This window comes from Panthera onca, chromosome D1 (genome assembly GCF_046562875.1).
Source record: "Panthera onca isolate mPanOnc1 chromosome D1, mPanOnc1 haplotype 2, whole genome shotgun sequence".
Classification (NCBI taxonomy): Eukaryota; Metazoa; Chordata; class Mammalia; order Carnivora; family Felidae; genus Panthera; species Panthera onca.
This window is the reverse complement of record NC_138348.1, coordinates 105,182,442-105,203,710: the sequence shown is the minus strand read 5'-3', so window position 1 is coordinate 105,203,710 and position 21,269 is coordinate 105,182,442. Positions and strand designations below refer to the sequence as shown.

At 41.7% G+C, this 21,269-nt stretch overlaps 3 protein-coding genes across 12 annotated transcripts in view; 1 reads left to right on the top strand and 2 right to left on the bottom strand.

Annotated features, from left to right (window-relative positions):
• Positions 1-7,845, bottom strand: part of ALG9 (ALG9 alpha-1,2-mannosyltransferase) — a 98,061-nt gene extending 90,216 nt beyond the window's left edge. For 6 of the 7 annotated variants that reach the window (XM_060604672.3, XM_060604671.3, XM_078432729.2 and 3 more), the window contains exons 1-3: positions 7,605-7,845; positions 6,628-6,766; positions 5,413-5,547 (exon numbers count right to left, since the gene is read on the bottom strand). In XM_060604672.3, the coding sequence (XP_060460655.1) occupies positions 5,413-5,547; positions 6,628-6,766; positions 7,605-7,735 (405 nt within the window). In that variant the 5' untranslated portion in view covers positions 7,736-7,845. Of the gene's footprint in view, positions 1-5,412; positions 5,548-6,627; positions 6,767-7,600 lie in introns of all 7 variants that reach the window. The other variant, XM_078432730.2, reaches the window with a different exon arrangement.
• Positions 7,846-8,086: 241 nt separating this feature from the next.
• On the bottom strand, positions 8,087-15,364 carry FDXACB1 (ferredoxin-fold anticodon binding domain containing 1). Its single transcript, XM_060604678.3, has 5 exons — positions 15,069-15,364; positions 14,713-14,869; positions 13,576-13,779; positions 13,209-13,367; positions 8,087-12,830 (listed from the first exon to the last, which is right to left on the bottom strand). Exons 1-5 carry the CDS (start codon positions 15,238-15,240, stop codon positions 11,648-11,650), a joined length of 1,875 nt encoding a protein of 624 aa, XP_060460661.3. The 5' UTR covers positions 15,241-15,364; the 3' UTR covers positions 8,087-11,647.
• Positions 15,365-15,389: 25 nt separating this feature from the next.
• Positions 15,390-20,280, top strand: CFAP68 (cilia and flagella associated protein 68). Of its 4 annotated transcripts, none has more exons than XM_060604680.3 (4): positions 15,399-15,740; positions 17,748-17,978; positions 18,473-18,539; positions 18,794-20,280. In XM_060604680.3, exons 1-4 carry the CDS (start codon positions 15,699-15,701, stop codon positions 18,967-18,969), a joined length of 516 nt encoding a protein of 171 aa, XP_060460663.1. In that variant the 5' UTR covers positions 15,399-15,698; the 3' UTR covers positions 18,970-20,280. The 4 variants fall into 4 exon arrangements, with proteins under 4 accessions (XP_060460665.1, XP_060460664.1, XP_060460663.1 ...); XM_060604679.3 differs by having other exon boundaries at positions 15,400-16,967; XM_060604682.3 differs by lacking the exon at positions 18,473-18,539 and having other exon boundaries at positions 15,390-15,740.
• The last annotated feature ends 989 nt before the right edge of the window (positions 20,281-21,269 follow it).

Genomic DNA, 21,269 nt, shown 5'->3' with positions numbered 1-21,269 from the left:
AACAACATCCAACATATAACTAGAAGTCCTGGTTGCTGCAAAATGACAAGAAATGAGGTATTAGATACAGAATAAAAGCAACTAAACTCTCCACACACAGATGAAAGAGAATCCAAGAGATTCACCTGATACATGAGTGACACTAATAAGGAAATTCAGCAAGATTTAGATTAAGATCAAAAAACAAAAATCAATTGTATTCCTCTGTATCAACAATGACCAACTAAAAAAAAATAAGATTCCTTTCACAACAGCAAGATAAAGTATTAAGAATGTAAGCCTTAACCTACCCAAGACTGGCTAAGACTGAAATGGGGACATTTAAAATTTTACTACAAGACCTAGAAAACCTAACCAAATGGGTAAATATATCATCTTAAGAATGAAATGACAAACCTATACACATTGATTTTCCTATTAATATATAATTCAGTGCAACTCTAATCAAAATGCAGAATTTGGGGGAGGGGCAAACAAATACTGAAATGATTTTTAAAATACAAATTTTCAAACGGACAAAGTGAGAAATTTAGCAACCAGATATTTAACACACACAACAAAACCGTAATAATAAAAATCTGGCACTGACAATTTGACCAATGACCTAAAATAAGGAAGCCAAAGCAAAGACCCATACATGTGGGAATAAAGTGTATGATAGATATGCTATCACAAATCAGAGAAAGGATGGATTACTTGACAGATGGTACGGAAAAATCCAGTTCACTCTATCACAAATAATAAAGCTGGATCTTTCTACCATTTATAAAAACTAATGTTCAAATTGAGGTGCCTGCCTGGCTCAGTATGGTGGAGCATGTTACTCTTGATCTTGGGGTTGCAAATTCAAGCCCCACATTGGGTGTAGAGATTATTTTTTTAAGTATCTTTAAAAAAATATCCAAATGGATTAAAGCCTTATGTGTGACAGGCAAAACTATAAAGCTAAGCAAATATGTAAGAATATCTTTGTGAACTGTGGTGAAGAGCGATTTCTTTTGCAAAGACCCAAAACCCACCAACCGTAAGTGAATAACTAACTGGGTTGACTGTATCAATTAAAGATTTCTGTTCAACAAAGTTCCACAGCACAGTTAACACAGAGGGGACAGCCAAAAAGATTTCCATTATCTAAAACCTGTACTTGGTTACTATTGAAAACTTCTACAAATCAGACAAGAAAACCAGAAAACCCAATTGAAAAACAGGCAAAGGATATGAATAGGTAATTCACAGAAAAGGAAAACCAAATGACTATTAAATATTGCATTTCACATCTAATCGGAGAAATGCAATTAAAATGAGAAACAGCTCACATCCATGAGAAGGGCAAAAATTATCAAGTCGGAAATATCAAGTGCTCAGGAGGTGTGAGGTGGCTGAAAGGTGGAACAGAGTTGTGCAAGTGTGAAGTTGAATAGCCATTCTGGGGGGCAATCTGGCAGTATCCCATGAAATTAATTAGCCTATGGATGTACGTATGGGATCCCACTCCTGAGCAGAGTTCGACAAGACAAAACAAAGGTATTCTTGTTTAGAGTGGCAAGAAGTTGGAAAGGTAACCAACACTAAGGGGTGCCAATTATTACCAGATGGTCCTTCAGCAACAATCTACCCTCTCTACTGTGCATCAGGATGCTGGAGCTGGAACTCTATAAACTAATTCCCCGTTGTCAAGTGGCTTCCATTGGCAAAACCTAACAGGGAGGAGATTAGAAGAAAGAACAAGAAGGGAAATCTTCATTCCTGTTCTGCTTCCTGCTCGTGTCATTGACCTAAAAGAAAGTGATGGATTTGGTTGAACATGTCAAATTGCAAGGGACAGTGGATATACAAGTGGAAATAAAAGCCTTAAGCACTGCTTATTGTTATTTCTCTACGAAGACCTCATCCTGTATACGTCTGTTCTAAGTTAAAAAAAAAAAAAAAAAAAAAAATGAATTAATAGATAGGGAAGCAAAGGACAGTTTTATCCCTTTCTATAGGTGCTATCTTTCTGATGAGTCTAAAACACAAATGCCATCTTGTCTCTCCTATAAAGCCTCTGGATGGGTTCAGAATGCCCTGGGGAGCCAGTGGGCATGGGGAGAAATTCCTAATTCCTTATTAGAGCCTACCAGGTGTTGTATAAATCTGGCCTCCTCCTACCTTTCAGTATCATGCAACTCACTCCACCACTCACTCTCTTCCAAGCATCAAGCCTATTTATATAAGGCCATGCTGGCCCTCTTCCCCGCCTCATGGCTTTCCTCCCTCATCCCCATTTTCCCTTTACCTACCTGATTCCTACTGAACGTCTAGTTCTCTAATCAGGGACTTCTGCTTCATACAAGGTGGATTAGTTGTACTTTTCCCTATTCCTCCTACTATGTAAAACCAAAAACTCTGCACATGACAGGTAAAGTACACCTAGGAAGACTCAAGGTAGAGAGAAGATGGCAGACTGCCTAGGGACTTTAGGACCAGAGGAAAAACACAGTGGTAAGTTCCCTAAGTTTTCTTTTTGCCTTACACATTCCAGACTTAGAGCTAAAGAAGGTGGCAGCTAGAAATGCCAATGAGCACAAACTAACACCAACCAAAGCCTGGCTGATCTAGCCAAGACGCCAAGAAAGGGGTAGCCCAACAAGACAGAAAGCCTTTAGACAATAACCACTCTACTCCAGCAAAACACCCCCGGGGGGAGGGGGGGGGAATGTAGCCCAACTCCCACCCATGCCATCAAATATCCAGTAGGAAGCCAGGACTTTGATTCTCGCTGGTGGTAATGAGCTCCCTCTCTGGACACAGTGTCAGTGGTGACCACTTGGGTAAGCCTGGACTTCCACCTCCTCACCCCACCTAGCAGCAGTCAAGTATCCCTTTCCTGGCCACTTGAGCGAAGGTCTAGTGGGGAACCTCAACTTCTACCCCCATCTGGCAATAACAAAGGTGAAGAACGCTCTCCCTTCTCCTGCTAGAGGGTAACAAAAGCAGCCAGACCAAAAAGAAGGCTTAAATAAAACCCAAAAAGGCAGAGGAAGCACTTCAGGCCCAGGAAGAAGATTCAGTCTCAGAATGTAATACCCCAAATGGCCAAGGCTTCAACTGAAAATTAGTTGGAAGATGGCAAACTGAAAATTGTCTATCAATAGATACCAATTAGATAAAGGTCAGAATTACCTGACAAACTCTTAAAGGACCCAAAGTAAAAATGCTTCAGTGAGCCATTAAGAACACACTGGAAACAAACGACAAAAATAGAAATTCTCAGTAAAGCAACAGAACATATAAAGAAAAACCAAATGTAAATTTTAGAACTGAAAAAATACAATAACCAAAATAAAATCTCAAAAGATAGGCTCAACAGCAGAATGGAGAGCAGAGAGGAAAGAATTGATGAACTGGATGATTAGAAATTGCTCAATCAACACAGAAAACGGACTAGAAAAAAATTAATAAGGCCTCAGAGACCTAGGGTACTATAATTAAACATCTAACATTGACATCACTGGAATCTTAAGAGAGAACAGAGCAGGGCTGAAGTACTCTGTAAAATAATAGCCAAAATCTTCCCAAATTTAGCAAAAAGATGTAAGCCTAAATATTTAAGAAGGTTAGTAATTCCCAAATAGGACAAACCCAAAGAAATCCATGCCAAGACACATCATAGCAAATTCGTAAAAAGTCATCAGGTTAGGTCTCTATTAACTCCTACTTATTACCCTTCAGCACTCTGTTTAGTCTCCCCTAAGATGCTGTCCCATGGTACTTTGTACTTCTCCGCCGTAAGACCCACTGCATTTCTTTTTTTCTTTTCCCTCTTCCCTCCCCCCTCTCCCCATCCTCCATCCCCTCCCCCCATCCTCCCTTCCCCCTCTCCTCCCTCCTTCCTTCCTTTCTTTTCAAGGGAGAATGCAAGCCGGTAAGGGTTAGAGGGAGAGGGATAGAGGGCATCTTAAGCAGGCTCCACACCCAGCACAGAGCCCAACTCCAGGCTCAACCCCACAACTAGAAGATCGTGACCTGAACCAAAATCAAGAGTCAGACACTTAACCAACTGAGCCACCCACATACCTCAACCCACTGCATTTAAAATCCCTTGTTCAATTTCATCTTCCCCCACTAAACTATAAATTCCATGGGGGCAAGGATTTGGTCACTGTTAAACCCACAGCTCTTAACAAAGTACCTACCGGATAAAAAGTTGGTCCACTAGTTAATATCTAAAACATGAGAAAAGCTTATATAACCCAACACACACAAAAACAACACACAAATAATCCAATTTAAAAAGTGGGCAAAGGGGTGCCTGGGTGGCTCAGTCAGTTAAGCATCCAACTTCGGCTCAGGTCATGATCTCACAGCTCATGGGTTTGAGCCCCACATCGGGCTCTGTGCTGACAGCTCAGAGCCTGGAACCTGCTTCAGATTCTGTGTCTTCCTCTCTCTCTCTCTCTCTCTCTTACCCTCCCTCATCCCCATTTTCCCCAGCTTGCACGCTGGCCCCTCTCTCTCAAAAATATTTTTAAAAATTTAAAAACAAACAAACAACATCAAAAAAAAAAAAAAAAAAAAAACACAAGAAGATCTCAACTCACACCTGTCGAAATGGCCAAAATCACAAACACAAGAAACAACAAGTGTTGTTGAGGATGTCAAGTAAAAAGAACTCATGCATTGTTGGTGGAAATGTAAACTGGTACAACCACTGTGGAAAATAGTATCGAGGTTCCTCAAAAAATTAAAAATAGAATTACTGAATGATCCAGTAATTGTACTGCTGTCTATTTACCCAAAGAAAATGAAACACTAATTCAAAAGTATATATGCAACCCTGTATTTATTGCAGCATTATTTACAATATCCAAATTATGGAAGCAGCCCAAGTGTTCCACTGACAGATGAACAGATAAAGCAGATGTGGTATATATACATACAATGGAAGAGTATTCAGCCATAAAAAAGAATGAAATCTTGCCATTTGCAACAACTTGCCAATACCGTATGATTTCACGCATATGTGGAATTTAAGAAACAAAACAAAAGAGACAAACCAAAAGAAAAAAAAAACCCTCTTAAATACAGAAAACAAACTGATGGTTACCAGAGGGGAAGGGGGAGAGGAATGGGTCAAATAGGTAATAGGGAATAAGAAAACACTTATCTTGAGGAGCACATAGTATTATAAAACATTGTTGAATCACTGTATTGTACACCTGAAACTAATGTAAAGCTGCAGGTCAACTACTGCAGAATAAAAAAATTTTTAAAGTTGCTCCATTAATACTTAACAATGAATAAATGATTCTTAAAAAAAAAAAAAAAAAAGTCCTTTCCTACCTACCAATCTATTTCTCCCTTTTCTGAAACCTGTTCCAGAGACTCGCCTCTTGTTCAGCTGTAACTGCTTCCAAGTTGGCCTGCCCTTACCTTATTAGTTTGTAGGATTCTTGCATGAAATGCAGCTGGCCAGGCATGAAGCAACAGGTAGGCATAGGAGCGAATTGCATAAACAGGGGAATACTCCCAAGTCTGAAACCCCTTCCCATAGATGAGGTAGTGTGTCTGAAAGTACAAAACAGATAGGTTCGGGGTTAAATTGGCCAGAGATCCTTGCTAGCAGGTTGCAAGTGAAGTTTCTAAGCAAAAACATTAAAGAGACAAAGATACACAAAAAATGCTGACATTCTCAACAAGATTTCCAATAGATAATAAAAATGATCCTATAGTGAACAATCTTAGGACATTTTAAATTCCACAAGACTGTTTGGTCAACGTTAAAAGCTTGAATTTTACCCTCCACTTTTTTTTTTTTTTTTTAGTATTCATTAGCCAAAACAAACTCTAAATCTTACCTTGTCCTTAAGCTACCTACTCTAAACATCCTTTTTCTAAATGTAAAATAGGATTAGAAAATTTCACCTCTAAATTTTCCGTAATAGGAAGTCAGCAGACTTACAAATGTGTAAATTAAGAAATAGCAGAATAAGCATACTACTTAGTAGCTTTTTTATTTTGGCAAACATCAGAGTAACTTCAAAAGCTCAAAGCAAGTAGTTCCTTCTAGGGACTGGGATTTGGCTATACGAGCAATGGAACAGAGAGCTACTTTTTTCCCTTTAAGTTTCACAGTTGTTGGTTTTTTAAAAAGTATCTCGAAGTATTATTTTGATTTAAAATAATTTTTAAGAAAATTACAAATTACGTCTTTTTTGCAAGAAGCCCAATTTCCTATGGCCTTCAACAACTGATCAGCTTAGAATACAAAATCATCAGGGGTGCCTGGGTGGCTCAGTCGGTTAAGCAGCTGACTTCGGCTCAGGTCATGATTTCGCGGTCTGTGAGTTCGAGCCCCGTGTCAGGCTCTGTGCTGACAGCTCAGAGCCTGGAGCCTGTTTCAGATTCTGTGTCTCCCTCTCTCTGACCCTCCCCTGTTCATGCTCTGTCTCTCCCTCTCTCAAAAATAAATAAAACGTTAAAAAAAAAAATTAAAAAAAAAAAAAAGAATACAAAATCATCAGCTTAGAATACAAAAGTGAAAATAAAGTTTACTACCAGTCACACGTGTGTATTACTTGTATCTTGATTGGCAACAAGGCCCCAAGCAGTGAAACCGAGAACAAGAAAACTAAAGAAATCACCTACTGGTTCCCAGTAGTTGAAGGTTTCATCACAGTCAGAGATGTTGCTTAAGAGAGCAGCACATAACCTTGCTGAGAGCAGACACTTGAAAGCAGTAGATCCCTCAGGTGCCCAGACTTGTCCTGCTTTGTTCCCAGACAACCTGCTCAGAAGAAAAGATGCCTCAGCAAGACCCAACAACTAGAAGGCCTAAAACTGGACAGAAACGACAGGAATGGCAATGGTATCAAAGCACACTTAAGTAATTCACCTAACAAGTTAGTTGTTCTGAGTAGAAATAAACAAGGGATGAAGAACTTTATTAATCTTAATTACTCCTTCCAGTTCCTACTTTTAAGGGGTAAGCTCACTCATACGCTTTAATTCATTGTATCCATGACACTCCTTGAAGGCCAGAAAGCCCTCATTTTCCTTTTCTTTCTTAACAAGGTCCTTACTTTCCACGGCTTTACTCATCTCCCCCTTGTTCAAATGCACAGAGGCCTAATTTGTGCGAAGCACATAACCTCCTCCGATTCCGTATGTTGGCGGCTCCGTTAATGCAGTCCTAACCCGCAGTGCCCCGGGAGAGACGGCTGCAGGTCCTGGAGGTTGCGGGGCCCACACTTTTAGAGCAAGGGGTTAGGGCTTTGGGGGCAATGAAGGAGACTGTGAGACACAGCCAACAAAGGTATGCTCTTCGCTCTTGCCAACGTCTCCCACAGAGGCTCTGCCAACTCAAACACCACGACGCCAGCCCACTGTGGGCCTGGGCCAGCAAACAGCCTTGAAGCGGCACTCCAGGCTTTCTTCCCGAGCAAAATGGGACCCATAGTGGGGGACCCGAGGCGGCGCGAACACCAGACGTGACCCGTCCAGGAAGAGCAGAAGGACCTGGGGGAAAAAGCAGCCTGGCCGCACCCGCGCCGCGGGGGGAGACCCTCCCGAGGACAGCCCCGCGCCGCCCTGCCGCCACGCCCCCGCCGCTCCCGCACACCTACTCGGTCCGTGGCTCCGCGCCGCTCGCCTCCCGGCTGCACAGCAGCTCCCGCAGCTTGTCGGAGGCCGAAACCGTGTCCCCGCCGCTGCCCCCGCTCCCCTTCAGGCGCTGACGAGCCCCTCGGCTCGCCATGGCACTGGTGGAAAAGGTAGAATTCGGCTCCCTACCAAAGTGGCGAGCGCGCAGACATAGCTTTGGCTGGCAACGGTGTCCGCCGAGGAACAAAAGTCCTTGACATGCGCAGAAAAGACGGAATTGTAGCGTTACTGGGCCAATTGGGGCAAATCCTAAGTAGAAAAGAAACGAGAACTGCGACTTGACTTTCACAACCGTAGCTATCCCTTCAATATGTTTCTAACTCTGGCTATTCCTCCCCACTCCCCGCCTTCCTTCACTTTTCAGCACAAGTGGAAAGTAACCAAACAACTCTACAGAGCACGCAGAGCTATTTATTCAGTTAAAGATAACAGGGCAGCTGCAGATGAAAGGGGAGGTCCTTAAAAGGTCGCAGACACCTTGCCCTTCTTCTATTATGGTGACATCGATAGAGACAACCTGTAGCTAATTATCTGCTCCATAGAGACGAAGCCGTAATGGCAGAATGTAAAGAAAAATGAAAGCCCAAAGAAATTCTGTGCCACAAATGCAACGAGACAGGCACTGCCATTGCTACCACAGCAATTCGGTAAGCATTTTACACAATTCATCCATTTCCAATATAATAAAACAATCTTGCTCTTATCAATAAGTAAATTATAGTAAGTAAATTGACGCCCAAGGTTGCATAGTTAGGAAATGGTGGAACCATATTCCAGCCCACGTCTGCCGTATTACAAAGCCCATACTATTCCCACCAGGATGAAGTGAAAGCTCCTGATGTCAACAGATGATAGCACACCTGTGACTCCCAGGGGTTATTCATCTGTTCCTGATACCCTGCCCACAGAGTTCTATCCCATCCTGTGGACCTCTGTACCAGTAGCAGAAATGAGCCTTACAAGAAATGTTAAAGGGACTTCTGTAAGTGGAGGGTAAAAGCCACTTTTGAAGTACGACAATTATGAAAGGAAAAAATTTCATGAGTAAATGCAAATACAGCAAAGGTAGTAATCACTTATAAAGCTAGTATGAAGGCTGAAAGACTAAAGTAGTAAAGTGAATTATATCTAAAAAAATTAGTTAGGGAGACTCAAGATAAAAGGCTGTAAAATATGCCAGTGTATACATAAAACGTGCAAGGAGAGTAAAAATTAAGCTCTTTTAGGTCTTTAAACTTAAATGACCATCAAGTTAATATACATTGCTGTATACTAAGGATGTTAGATAGAGGGAGTGCTGAACTTGACAGGGTCCCAGGTTATTATTTAATACTAAAATTATTGACAATGGCGATTGATCATAGTGCTCAATTCCCACAGGCAAGTATTAGGTACCAAGTTCTGTCACCGCAGCCTAGTTGTATCTCCTACAGAGACCTCTTCTCATTTCACTCCAGTGTAGGTCCCTCCCTGCCCCTACCTAGGAGTGCTATGATAGCATCCTAACAGGGGTCTCCCATTTCAAATTCATCCTATACAACACTGTCCGGTTAACTTTTTTCAAAGATTTTAATGTTTATTTTTGAGACATAGAGGCAGAGCACAAGCTGGGTAGGGGAAGACAAAGAGGGAGACACAGAATCTGAAGCAGGCTCCTGGCTCTGAGCCATGTGCACAGAACCCGAGATGGGGCTTGAACTCAAGAACCGTGAGATCATGACCTGAGCTCAAGTCAGACGCTTAACCAAATGAGCCACCCAGGCGCCCCTATCCAATCAATTTTCAAATGCACTATTCTGTATTGCCTCCTTAATCAAAAATTACCAGTTTTCCTATTGCCTGCCAAATGAAGTACACTTTATTCTAGCATTCATTTCTTACATCAACTAAATCTGGCCCTAACCTACTTTCCTGATCTAATCTCCCACTACTTCCCTATACACATTTACATTCCAACTAACTAGCCTGAAAAGTGCCCCAGATGCTTCCTTATCTGTACCTCTGCCTGGAATGCAAGTCCTCTGTGGGGAAATAGGATCTACTTACATAAATAGGTTAGAAAAACGCTTAGGGCATGAAAGCCACCACCACGGAGTGAAAACGCCCGAAGATAGCTAGTAAGATATTGTAATGGGATCACGAGTAACTTGTTATATACTTGCAGGAAATTACATTCCATCTGACATCAATATACTATTATACTTTGATGACAAACTCCACTTGCCCCCCCAGACCCTTTGCTTCTTACACACACAAGTTAATCATTACTATCTGATTGTTTTCTTCACGTCTACCACATGTGTAAGATCTTGAGCGCTCAATAAATACGGAGATGAAAGGCCTGTTTGGGGATCTTGTCTCCTCCTGGATGTTAGCCTCTCTTGTGTTCAATTCTGCATCCACTCTCTTGCTGGACAAGAGAGAACTCCAAACTCATAGTCTGTGACAGTCCTCCTTGCCTAACAGTCCTCCTGTCACATCGCTACTCTTGTTTTAAGATCCAGCTCAAATGCTACCTTGTCCATGTACTAGGCACCACTGGGGATAGAAGCAAGCTATAAATCACATTACCTGCCCTCTATTCATTTATAGTGTATGTAGAAAGCTAAGCAATAAATGTATCCATAAGAGATCTTTGTTCTTTACCCCACTCCCCAAACTGTTATGCCAGTTTTCCCATCCCCGTTAATGATACTTCTGTTCTTCCAGATCAAAAACCATAGTCAGTCCTGCTTGATTCCTGTTTCTTCAGCCCCACACCCTTCACCCATGCACATGTAGTTCATCAGCAAATACTTTTAAATATTACTCAACCCAACAACGTCTTACCATCCTGGTCCAGGTCACCATTATCTCTGGTTGTGTTACTGTAATAACCTCCTAATATGTTTCTTGGCTTCCATTCTTGCCTTCCCACATGTTTTTCTCCAAATACAAGAATAAGACAGTTATTTCCTACTGAGTTTACAATATAAGTCCAATCTGTGGCGACTAACTATTCATTAACAGGAACATCCATTAATTAATATTAGAGTACTCCATCATTCTGTAGAGTCCTGGGCTGAGCCAATGGGCTGAGCCGATCTCCCAGTGTCTCTTAGAGATGCTTGTAACAGAAGCCTCCAAAATATAGGAGGACTAAGTTTACAGTTGAGAGGCTACTAATGAAGAAGACTAGTTTGGAAGAAAGAACAATGGCAGAAGGAAAATGGGCTTTAGAGTCAGACCCAAGTGTGAACTCTAGTTAATCTGACATTAACTAGTTCCATGACTTCAACAGTAGTCAACCATGGAATAAATATTATAATACCAATACTAATTATGGAGCCTTTCAACTTACCCAAGCTAATAAATGTTGGTCTGACTCCAAAAACCACTCTAGTAAGTTGATGTAATGATGTAATACAATAGGGTTAAAGGAAGAGGAATTAGCAGTGTGGAAAATATAAGACACTCAAATTCTACTGCATCTTCAGCAACAGAGCATCTAAAGTACAAGACAGTTTTTTTGTATTTGTTTTCCTAGTCATTTTTCAACATCAAAATACTGTAAACTCCAAAGGTCACCAGTCACATTATAGTCTGTTAAGTTTAAGTGACAGAGCCACAAGTTTCTTTTTTACTTTTTAATATTTTTAATTTCTTTTTATTTTAGCGAGACAGAGTGCATGAGCAAGGGAGAGGGGCAGAAGGAGAGAGAGACTCTTAAGCAGGCTCCATGCTCCACGTACAGCCTGACACAGGGCTCGATCCCATGACCCTGGGATCATGACCTGAGCCAAAATCAAGAGATGGATACTCAACACTCAACCCACTGAGCCACCCAGGTGCCCTGAGCCACAAGTGTCTCTAGAATCAACCAACACTGGCCAAAGTCACAAGGTTAAAGATTTTACAAAAAACACAGTTCAGAAAAGACTACTAGTTATAACTTGGTCTTTTTCATTGGCATCTGCACCCATACCCACAGCCACGGGGATCACTCTGGAAAAATGAATTTACTAAACTACCGAGGTATTACATGTAGTCTTTGCTGAATCTCTTTCCTAAGCTGCGACTGCATTGATGACACCTGTTGCTGGGAGAGGGCTTTGTCACACGTCTGGTAAGTCAATCTATAGCAGAGACTGACCTGTTGAGTCTTTGGATGCTGAAAACGACTGAGGAACTGTATGGATATGACAGTGTCCCGGGATACTGCTCGGGCCACCGTGTGAAATTCTAGTTCATCAAATCCTTTCCTCTCATCTAACCAAAAACTAATATCATGAACATAGCATGGAGGATACAGGGAGTAGCTTTTAAAGGGTTCTATACTCCCAGAGACAAAATTTTTCAGGAAACGGTGATCAAAGGTCCACAGCATCCTCCAGTCAGAGATGCCCCAGACAAGCATGGCTAGTAGGTCCAAGTTCATAGACACAAACATAAAACACTGGTCTTTGTGCTTAATGCCTGTAGCAGATGTGACGACAGACCCAATAATCAGAGCCTTGGCACAATCTGGGCCAAAATTAGGACGCTTCACATTAATAATATACTCTTTGCCATTTGGTTGAAAGACAAATTCCACTGAACTGCTCGGCTGAGAGCCCTCCAGCAATGTGTGGGTGAGAAGGCTATCAAGAAAACCCTTCAGGTGCTCCAGCAGTGACTGAAGACAACCATCCTTCAGATTTTTATTAAACCCGATGACAAATAAAGTCTCATGAAATGCTGGCATTGTGAAAGGCAAGATGCGGCACTTCCGAAAGACAGGTCCGCTGAGGATGTGCAGGGAACCTGGGACAAAGTCTGGTGCTTGGATGACAGCCTGAACATGAACTAGGAGAGAAGGCCTAAGGCAGACCGTGGTTCGGCCATAGCTTTCTTCATGAGCTTCTTCCTTACTGTCGCTTCCTGGATCCTTGAGAAGGCTAAGTTCTGAAAACAGCGCCAGAAAGTCCTCCATGTCTTGTGTTGTCCCATCAGTCAGGGACTCAGAATTTGAGTCATCTTCACGGAGACTAATCCAAAAGGCAGCTGACAGAATGTCACAGTTCCAGGAAGTGAGAGCACTAGTGCTTCCCTGTGGCAGCAAAGGGAAGGGACACTTCAGCCTTTTTAGAGGGAAAACTTTGCCCAATTCCGCAATGAGTTTCTCATTAATGGTTCTGACAGGATGACATGAAGGTGCTTCTAGGAAACCTCTGTTTAAGCACACATAAAAATAACTTTTTAAACTTGAAACAATCAAGAGTTTAGAATGGATCTAAAATTAAAAGCACAAATAGCACAGAAAAGAATTATCTTTAAGGTGATCCTGAAAGCAAATAAAAAAAACCATCTACCACAATAAATAGAGATATCACGTGCTTCAGACCTCTGACAGCCACGATCCCGATGATATACCACAAAATGTGACAAATTTTCATTCTAAAAAGGTTTGTGTAGGGCCAGACTGACAGGAATTCATAGCACCAACATCATTAACAATTTATATTGCATCCATTCAATATACGGTTGCCATCAAAGCAACGGAGATACAACTAGAGACAGAAGTAACTTCTGGTAAAACAGCAGGTTACCTGTTCAGCTTTCCTACAAGTGCTTCTGGTTCTGGAAAGGAAAACCACCGGCCACCCACTTTGGTCCTGAAGATTCTGGGCTGTGAATCTTCAAAGGGTAAGCTCCGGGTGAAGATATGGTTCAAAGCACCTTCTACATGAAAGGACTTATCTTGACTCCTGGCAAAAACAGTCACCAAGTATGGAGTCAGTGAGTCTTTTCTCTTTCTTTCTCTTCTTTCTTTCTTATTTATTTATTGCCATTTTTTAAAAAGCAAGTATCTCTAGGGACCAAAGCAGGAAATTGGTAGGGGAAAGTCTGCCTATGAGATTTTTTTCATTATTAGTGAAAGAAATGAAAAAGGCTCAGACCTCTGTTATTACTTACCTATATCCAGTGCACTTGTACCCTGGCACAGCCTCACAGCTGAAGGGATGCACGTCACTTAAAATGAATCCCCCCAGAGCTGCCATGGCAACTACTTGCCAACTGTTATGCCATTCTCTTGTGGGCTTATCAGCAGGCGTCCCACCTTGTCCTCTACACAATGCCACATAGACTTCTCCTTCCGGGGCGAGAACATCTTTACAGCTAACGGGGAGGAGGACACCAGCATTTTATCAAAACCAGTTTAAATTACCATAGGAAATAAGCTGTATACACATGGTTTGGCTGTGAAATAATTAAAATCCTATCATATCTATTTACAAAGGTCCACAGACTTCAAACCTGCAAAGGAAGCAGCTGGAAGTAAGAATGTAAAATCAATGTTCAACTCATAACTGATACTCGTGGCTGACCAGGGTATTATCTGGCTTTGTATCTGCAGTGTTCATCATAAACAGGTCATAGAAAGGTCAATATCTGCAAAGTTCCTATACACGATTCATTTCCCAGTTTAGAAAGTTGTTCTTGTAAATTCACTTCCCTTCCTGACTATTAAAATTCTATACTTCAAATACTAACTTAAAATCTTGGCTCTGTGAAAAGTTTCTTGACAACTGTGACCTCCCCCCCACCCCCAGAGACCTCCAATAGTATCACATGTTTTGGTAGAATAGTGTAAAGCACAGTTTTTAGTTCACGATAATTTGAGGTAGTTACCATTAATATCCTATCCTGTTGATGGATGAAGAAGCACAAGTATGTAAGGATCAAGTAAGCTTACCCCAAATCACACAATTACTAAGAGGTGGGTGGGGACCTGAATCCAGGCAGTTTGGCTCCTAAACCCATGCTTTTAGCCATTACATTATACTGGCTACCGTTATTTTGCATTATCCAAAATAGGTGATCCTCCCCTTACAGGCCCAACTACTATTTGTACTTTTATGTAACTTTCAGGGTTATATGCCTGCCCTTCCAACTAGATTGTGGATTCCTTTGGAGCTTTATTTTCTCTCTAAACCCATCATAGTAACTTACACACGTATGCCTTATTTCCCAAACTAAAATGTTTCCAGTGCAGTAACTATGTAATGTACATCTTCAACATGTTACTTGTGAGTGCTCTCATTTCCTCACCTCTGGAAAAACTTGGCAAGCAGTTCCCTGTTCTTAGCAACTCCAGCTTTGCGTCCACAGTGAGGAAAATTAAAATAAATCCGATCAAACTCCCTGTGGTGCAGTTCAAAGGCATCTGCCAGCTGGGTGCAGTCCACACCAAAACGCACCTCAGTACCTGGCACGAAATACAGACAGTTAGATGCCTCAAGGCCTGAATCCCTCCCTAACGTGAACCGTACAAAACAACCCAGGTGGAAACCCACAGGCTGCTTTTAGGTAACCGGACGCTCAAATGCAATTAAACGCCCCGCCCATTCCACTTCCGGCCCGGCCGGCAGCGGGGCGGGGCTTCGCGGAGGCGTTTGCTTCGCTACCTCGCTCGCGCAGGCGCTGCAGATTCTCCTGGGCCACCGGATCTCCGGCCAAGTCCGCCGGGCGCTGGAGGCAGGTGGCGGTTACACTGGTGCTGTCTTCCAGGGTCTCGCTCAGTGCCGCGGCGAAGGAGAAATTCCCCTCCCCAACCAACAGGAGGCGCCGAGGGGCCATGGCCTCAACGTGCTCCCCTCTCGCGTCCTCCGAGGCGCCAGTTTCTTACGTCACTTCCTGTGGGGGGGGGGGTTGGTCTCCGTCGGGCCACCTCTTTTTGCGTCGCTGATTGATGATGCGCCGGCAGCGTCTAGTGGTTTTGACAAACTGGTACAGCGACTGGGAGGGAGGGGGATGAAATAGCTTTGAGCGCAAAAGTTAGACACGGACCACCCTGTCTCCTCATTCCGCACACCCTTAGGAGTGTCGCAATAAATGCCTTTTAGCCCGAGGCTGCCCTGAGCGACTTCGTCACATCTGCATGAGGTCACAAGCAATCACTAGCGCAGAGGGGCAGGCCCGGGGCGAGGCGAGTTCGGAGTGAAAGAAGCGCGGCGGGGCTGAGGTCGAGAGGTTGGGCTGTGTCCTGCAGGTTACTGTCAACAGAGGGTTTTATAACAGCCTTCCACTCGTCCGAAATGGCTGCTGCTCACTCTCTCTGCTGCTCGGGATTTCTCCAGGTGCTTCTATCTCCTACCTTTTTTTCATTCAAGAAATACTGAGTGGCTGTTACGTGCCAGACCTTGATGGAGGCTAAACACATGGGTGAATAAGGTGTGGCCTATGATTTCACGGAGCTTGTAGTCTGGCGGAGACTGCACGGCAAAAGAGGCAATTCTGCTATAGCGGGAAGCGATGCTATGAGTGGAGTCACCGAAGGTTTTAGAACCTTACCGAGTTCTGGGATGAAGTGGAAAGATACCCTAAAGGAAGTGAATTTGAGTTGAAAGCTAAGGGGGAAGTGCACCTGACCTGGATAAAGAGAAGTGAAGAGACAGAAGGAACAATATATGCAAAAGATAGAGATGTGATAGAGAAACACATTAGTTGAGTTTGGCTGAAATGTAGTTGGAGAGAGAGTGAGTAGCAGGTGAGACTGAAGCGTTAAGCAGGGGCCAGGTCATATAGAACATCGTAAGCCATTTTAACAGCCTGAATCTTATTCCGAAAACAGTGGCCAGCCACTGAAAGATTTTAAATAGGAAGAGGACACAATAAGACTTTCATTTTCACACATTCTTCGTTCCTGTGGAGAAAGGATTGGAGAAGACCAAGGCTGACAGCAAGGACATCAAATAGGCAACTATAGCAATAATGGTGACAAGAACTGGTAGTGATCTAAACTGGAACTTGGCAGTGGGGATGGAAGTGAACTGATTAAAAAGTCAGTTAAGACTTAGGTACTGAGTGGATGTAAGGGCTTGAAAGAGGAATCAGTCAAAGATAAGCCTCAGGTTTGGGGCCTAGACAACTGAGTGGATGGTGATGTCTGTCCTTATGGCCCCAAGGACAGTGTCACCTTGGTCTACAGTCTGAATACTAGACTTGTCAGACTTTGTGGGACCAACTACTCTTTAGTCACCATGCTGTTTGTTGACATCAGTGCATGCATCTATCTTCACAAAGGCACGTAGTGTGAGGGCAACTACCTTCAAAGTTGCAGTATTGGCTTTGCCCCTACTTGTGGAAAAGTGGCTCGGTGGATTGTAACTCCAAAATCATGGCTTCCTGGCCATGGTGATCTGGATGACCTACATTCTTTCGTTGCTTGGAGAATGGGAAGTGCCGGGTTTGGTGATATCTCTTCCTTCAAAAAAATGGAAGAGCTGAATAAGATTTTCTATCACTGTCCTATGAAATCTTCACACAACACAAGCCACTCAACATCAAAATGGTCTTCAGCAAAGGTACTGTCTTGCCCCCAAGTCAAGGGACCACAGTCACCTTTTGGCCCAAAATAAAAATGGCTAGGCTTTTGCTTCCTCACAAAAAAAATTGAAATTCAGACATTAGTCATCTGATATGTGCAAAGCACTGTTGACTGGGAGGGCAGGTGAAGGGAGAGGGTGTGATAATAAGATACAGGTCTTGTCCTCAAGGGATGTACACAGTTCAGCATAGGATATTCAACACAAGCTTCAACACACATTTGAAGAACTCTAAAATACGGTAGAAAGTTAAAGATATGAGGATATCATTGTGTGTGAAACAAAGGAGAGAGAAGTTAACTTGAGGAAAGACATCATGGAAGAAGTGGCATTTGGCCTGAGTCCAGAAAGAAGGAAGCTATCACTTATTGAACATTTGTTGTGTTACCTAGTTTTCTAACTCTCACTTCTGCCTGTTCTCTTTGACTATAGCACTATTCTCTGTCCTTAAACTCTTACATCTCAAAATCTCCTGAACATTTACCTAGTTTTCCATATATATTGGGATACTGAAGGTTTTCCTCTTTTGAGGGTGCCATTCAATATACATAGCCCTCTGTTACTTTTGATTGAAAAGGTAGGTCAAAGGATTCATGGACCAGGAAGGAAAGAAACAGAACCACAACTAAATTGGGAGAAGAGCACAGATCCTTAGTAAGGTGTGCTTATGTTATGCTTGGCTGTAGGTGAGAAAGGGATGAATGCCTTTTCTGTGCCCTAGTTTATGCAACTATCTTTTCTGTTTTTGCCTTTTCCCAGAGACAAGCCCTTGCCTATTTCTTTGCAAACCCACACTATGGCAGCATCATTAATGCAGACGGCCATGCTGAAGTGTGGACAGATTGGAATAGTATGTCCAAGTTTTTCCAGTATGGATGGAGATGTACCACTAATGAGAATACCTATTCAAACCGTACCCTGATGGGCAACTGGAACCAGGAAAGATATGACCTAAGGAATATCGTGCAACCCAAACCTTTGCCTTCCCAGGTAATCTAAGCTTCCCCTGTTTCCTTCCGTTAACAAAAGAAATACCAGTGGCCGTTTTAGAGGTAGGAATCTGATAACTTCCTTGCTGAGATCTCTGAGGCTTCTCTGTTCATTGAGGTGGTTGGGAGTGGATAGCAGTCTTCAGCTGGAACTCCTATCATATTTTACTATGAAGTAGAATATTAAAGTAATAAAAGAAGGGGTACTCTTTTTCTCTTGATTCTCTTTGACTTTATTCATCAACATAAATATGTGTCTTCTGACTCAGGCTGTCTACCTGCATTTCATTTATCTGCATCTTGCCCTGGAATCTTTCCTAAACACACAAACACATAAAGGACATGAAAGTTAGTAGAATGTAGACTGACAACGTATAGACCTCTAGTCAATCCAAAATATAACAGACCCCATTAGGATTCATGTCATTGTGTCCTTTATTTCCCAGTATTAGGTGTAGACTCCTGTATTTTTAATTGATTACCTTTTCTTTCCAGTTTGGACACTACTTTGAAACAACATATGATACAAGCTGTAACAACAAAATGCCACTTTCAACACATAGTAGGTGGACTATTCTTTACAATCCTTATATTCTCAGGACCTAACTCAGTGCTTGGAACGTAGAAGAAACTCTGATGAAAGTAAACTGAGTGAGTGAAGAAGTGAATGACTGAGTGAATGATTTCTTTCTTTTGTCAGTTCTGACAGGACTCCCTAGACTTCCTTCTCTCAGAAATAAGAGTGAAGCCAATTACTAAGGCTCCTCGTTGTTGACTGATTCCACTTGACCTTCCTTCTCTTTTCTCTTCCCTCAGGATTTAAGCGAGAGCCTCACTCGTTCCCAGGACATCAACCTGAGCTGGATCCTCCTGGATACAAATGCACAGAAAAGTCAACTTATATGACTAGCTACTCAGACCCTCAAATTGGGCATGACTCTGCATGTGTGTGGAATCCTAATAACTGCCGACTTAAGGAGCCAGGATTCTAAGAAGGAATAAGAGGCTTCATTTTTCCAGAATAGATTGTAGGAGGGAGCATATTCTAAGCACAACTAAGAATCTAGCTGATGAGAGCACAATTTCACAATGTGAATAAAGAAAGCACGGAGAATATTCCCTACCCCCTTTTTTGTTTGTCCTAATCAAGATTTAAATGTCAAATTTAAGTTCGTTGCATCTGCTCTTAGGTCTACATTACGAGGTAGTAGGAGAAGATTCAAAATAAGTATTTCAAATCTGCAACTACTTTGCTCTTCCCTGCCTTCCATTCATGGCAGACCTGCAAAATCCAGCATAAGGTTATGTCTGGCTAGATGCTTCCTGAATGTGAGCCTGGCATTCATAGTCAGTGTAACTTCTTTGTGACCTTAGTGAACATCTCCTCTTAAGAACTAGAAAAGGAAAAACAACTTTTTAAAAATATTATAGTGAATTTAAAACGTGCAAAATTAGAATAGTCTAGTGAACTCCCATCACCCAGTGTGCACAATTTGACCAGTCTTAACTATTCCTATCTACTTTCTCTATTTTTTTAAATTAATTTTGGAGCAGATCTCACAAATTATATCATGTTGTCTGTCAAGATTTCAGTATGTATCTCAAAAAGATAAGGACTGTAGGTTTTTTATTCCTTCACAGAGACCATCACAGAAACCTCCTCATCAAACAAAGCTGAGTTTCTAAGCCTGCAGCAAACAAGAGCAAGTTGACAAAATCTTGGAGAGAATTCAAAAGGGGAATGTTGTGAGGGGTAGGGGGTATCTTTAGAGACTTGGGGTTACTTTAAGATGGGTCTTGCAAAGCGGGAACTGGTAGGGATTGAGACAAGATTTGGGACTAGTCCAGGGTTAGTGTGCACAGGGAGGAAAAAGTCTACATTTTAATACAGTTAAACTTACCAATATTTTACTTTTTTATTTTGTTTCCTGTTTATTATGACAATATAACATATGGGAGAGGTCTCCCATATATTTCCTCCCAAACCTTAATTATTTTATGTTACAGACACAGATATGGAATTTACATCATATGTGTATATGTATATAGTTAGGTCGTAACTAAGTTTCATTTTTTTCTATGTGACTGTCCAGTTTTCCCAGCATTAATTATTGAAAAGACCATACTTTCTCCACTGCTCTCCTGTGCCATTTTTATTGTAAATCAACTGTGTATACTTAGACCTCTTGCTGGCTATTACATTCCATTGGCCTGTCATTGCATATGCTAGCTTAGCCACAATGCCTCTCTATCATAATTATGATAATTTTGTAAATCTTAATATCTAATAAATCAGATAATTTCACCTTGTTTTTCTTCAAAAGTGTGTTAGTTATTTTTAACCCTTTGCAGTTCTATACAAATCTTAGGATCAGCTTGTCAAGTTTCACAAAAAGATACTGGTAAGGTATTGGTGGAAACTGCATTGCATTGTTGAATTTGAGTTATTCTGTCTTATTAATTCTAATAATTCATTGGTATGTGTTCTTGCAATATTAATAATATTTGGCACGTGTTTTTGCACATATATGTGTTATATATTCTATTCTGTTTCCTGTGTATCCAGTATGTTTTTTAATTTGTGGTAAATATATATATAACATAAACTTACCATTTTAACTATTTTTAAGTGTACAATTCAGTGCCATTATGTATATTCACAGTGTTGTACAATTATCACCACTGTCTATTTCCAGAACTTTGTCATTATCCCAAACTGAAGCTCTGGACCAATTGAACATTGACTTCTCATTTCTCCCTTCTCCTAGCCCCTGGTAACTATTGTTGTACTTTCTGTCCCTGAATTTCCACTTATACGTGGAGTTATGTCACATTTGTTCCTTTGTGTCTGGTTTATTTTGTTTAGTATGTTTTCAGGGTTCATCCATATGATAGCATACCTTCCTTTTAAGACTGAATAATATTCCATTATGTATTTACTACATTTTGCTTCTCCATTCATCCGGTAGGGATACTTGGGCTGTTTTCACCTTTTGCCTATTGTGTGTAATACTGTTATGAACATGGGCGTACAAGTATCTGTTTGAGTCCCCACTTTGAATTCTTTTGGGGATACACCCAGAAGTGGAATTGCTAGCTCATATGGTCATTCCATGTTTAACGATTTGGAAATGCCCAACTGTTTTCCACAGTGCCCGCGTTTTTTTTTTCCAGTCCTACTAGCAATGCACAATTCTAAGTTTGCCACATCCTTAACAACATGTAGTTTGTTCTTTTGGTTTTTGTTTTTATAATAACCATCCTAGTGGGTGTAGAATGGTCTCTGTTGTGG

Bases quoted from the DNA above. Each gene is read 5' to 3' on its own strand.
- FDXACB1 (XM_060604678.3), bottom strand. From the start codon at position 15,240: ATGGCCCCTCGGCGCCTCCTGTTGGTTGGGGAGGGGAATTTCTCCTTC. The intron at 14,870-15,068 runs GTAGCGAAGCAA...ATTTCGTGCCAG, and splicing joins GCAGCGCCTGCGCGAGCGAG to GTACTGAGGTGCGTTTTGGT. The intron at 13,368-13,575 runs GTAAGTAATAAC...TGTTTTTGCCAG, and splicing joins TACAAGTGCACTGGATATAG to GAGTCAAGATAAGTCCTTTC.
- CFAP68 (XM_060604679.3), top strand. From the start codon at position 16,836: ATGGGAAGTGCCGGGTTTGGTGATATCTCTTCCTTCAAAAAAATGGAA. The intron at 16,968-17,747 runs GTACTGTCTTGC...GCCTTTTCCCAG, and splicing joins CAAAATGGTCTTCAGCAAAG to AGACAAGCCCTTGCCTATTT. The intron at 17,979-18,472 runs GTAATCTAAGCT...TTTTCTTTCCAG, and splicing joins CCAAACCTTTGCCTTCCCAG to TTTGGACACTACTTTGAAAC.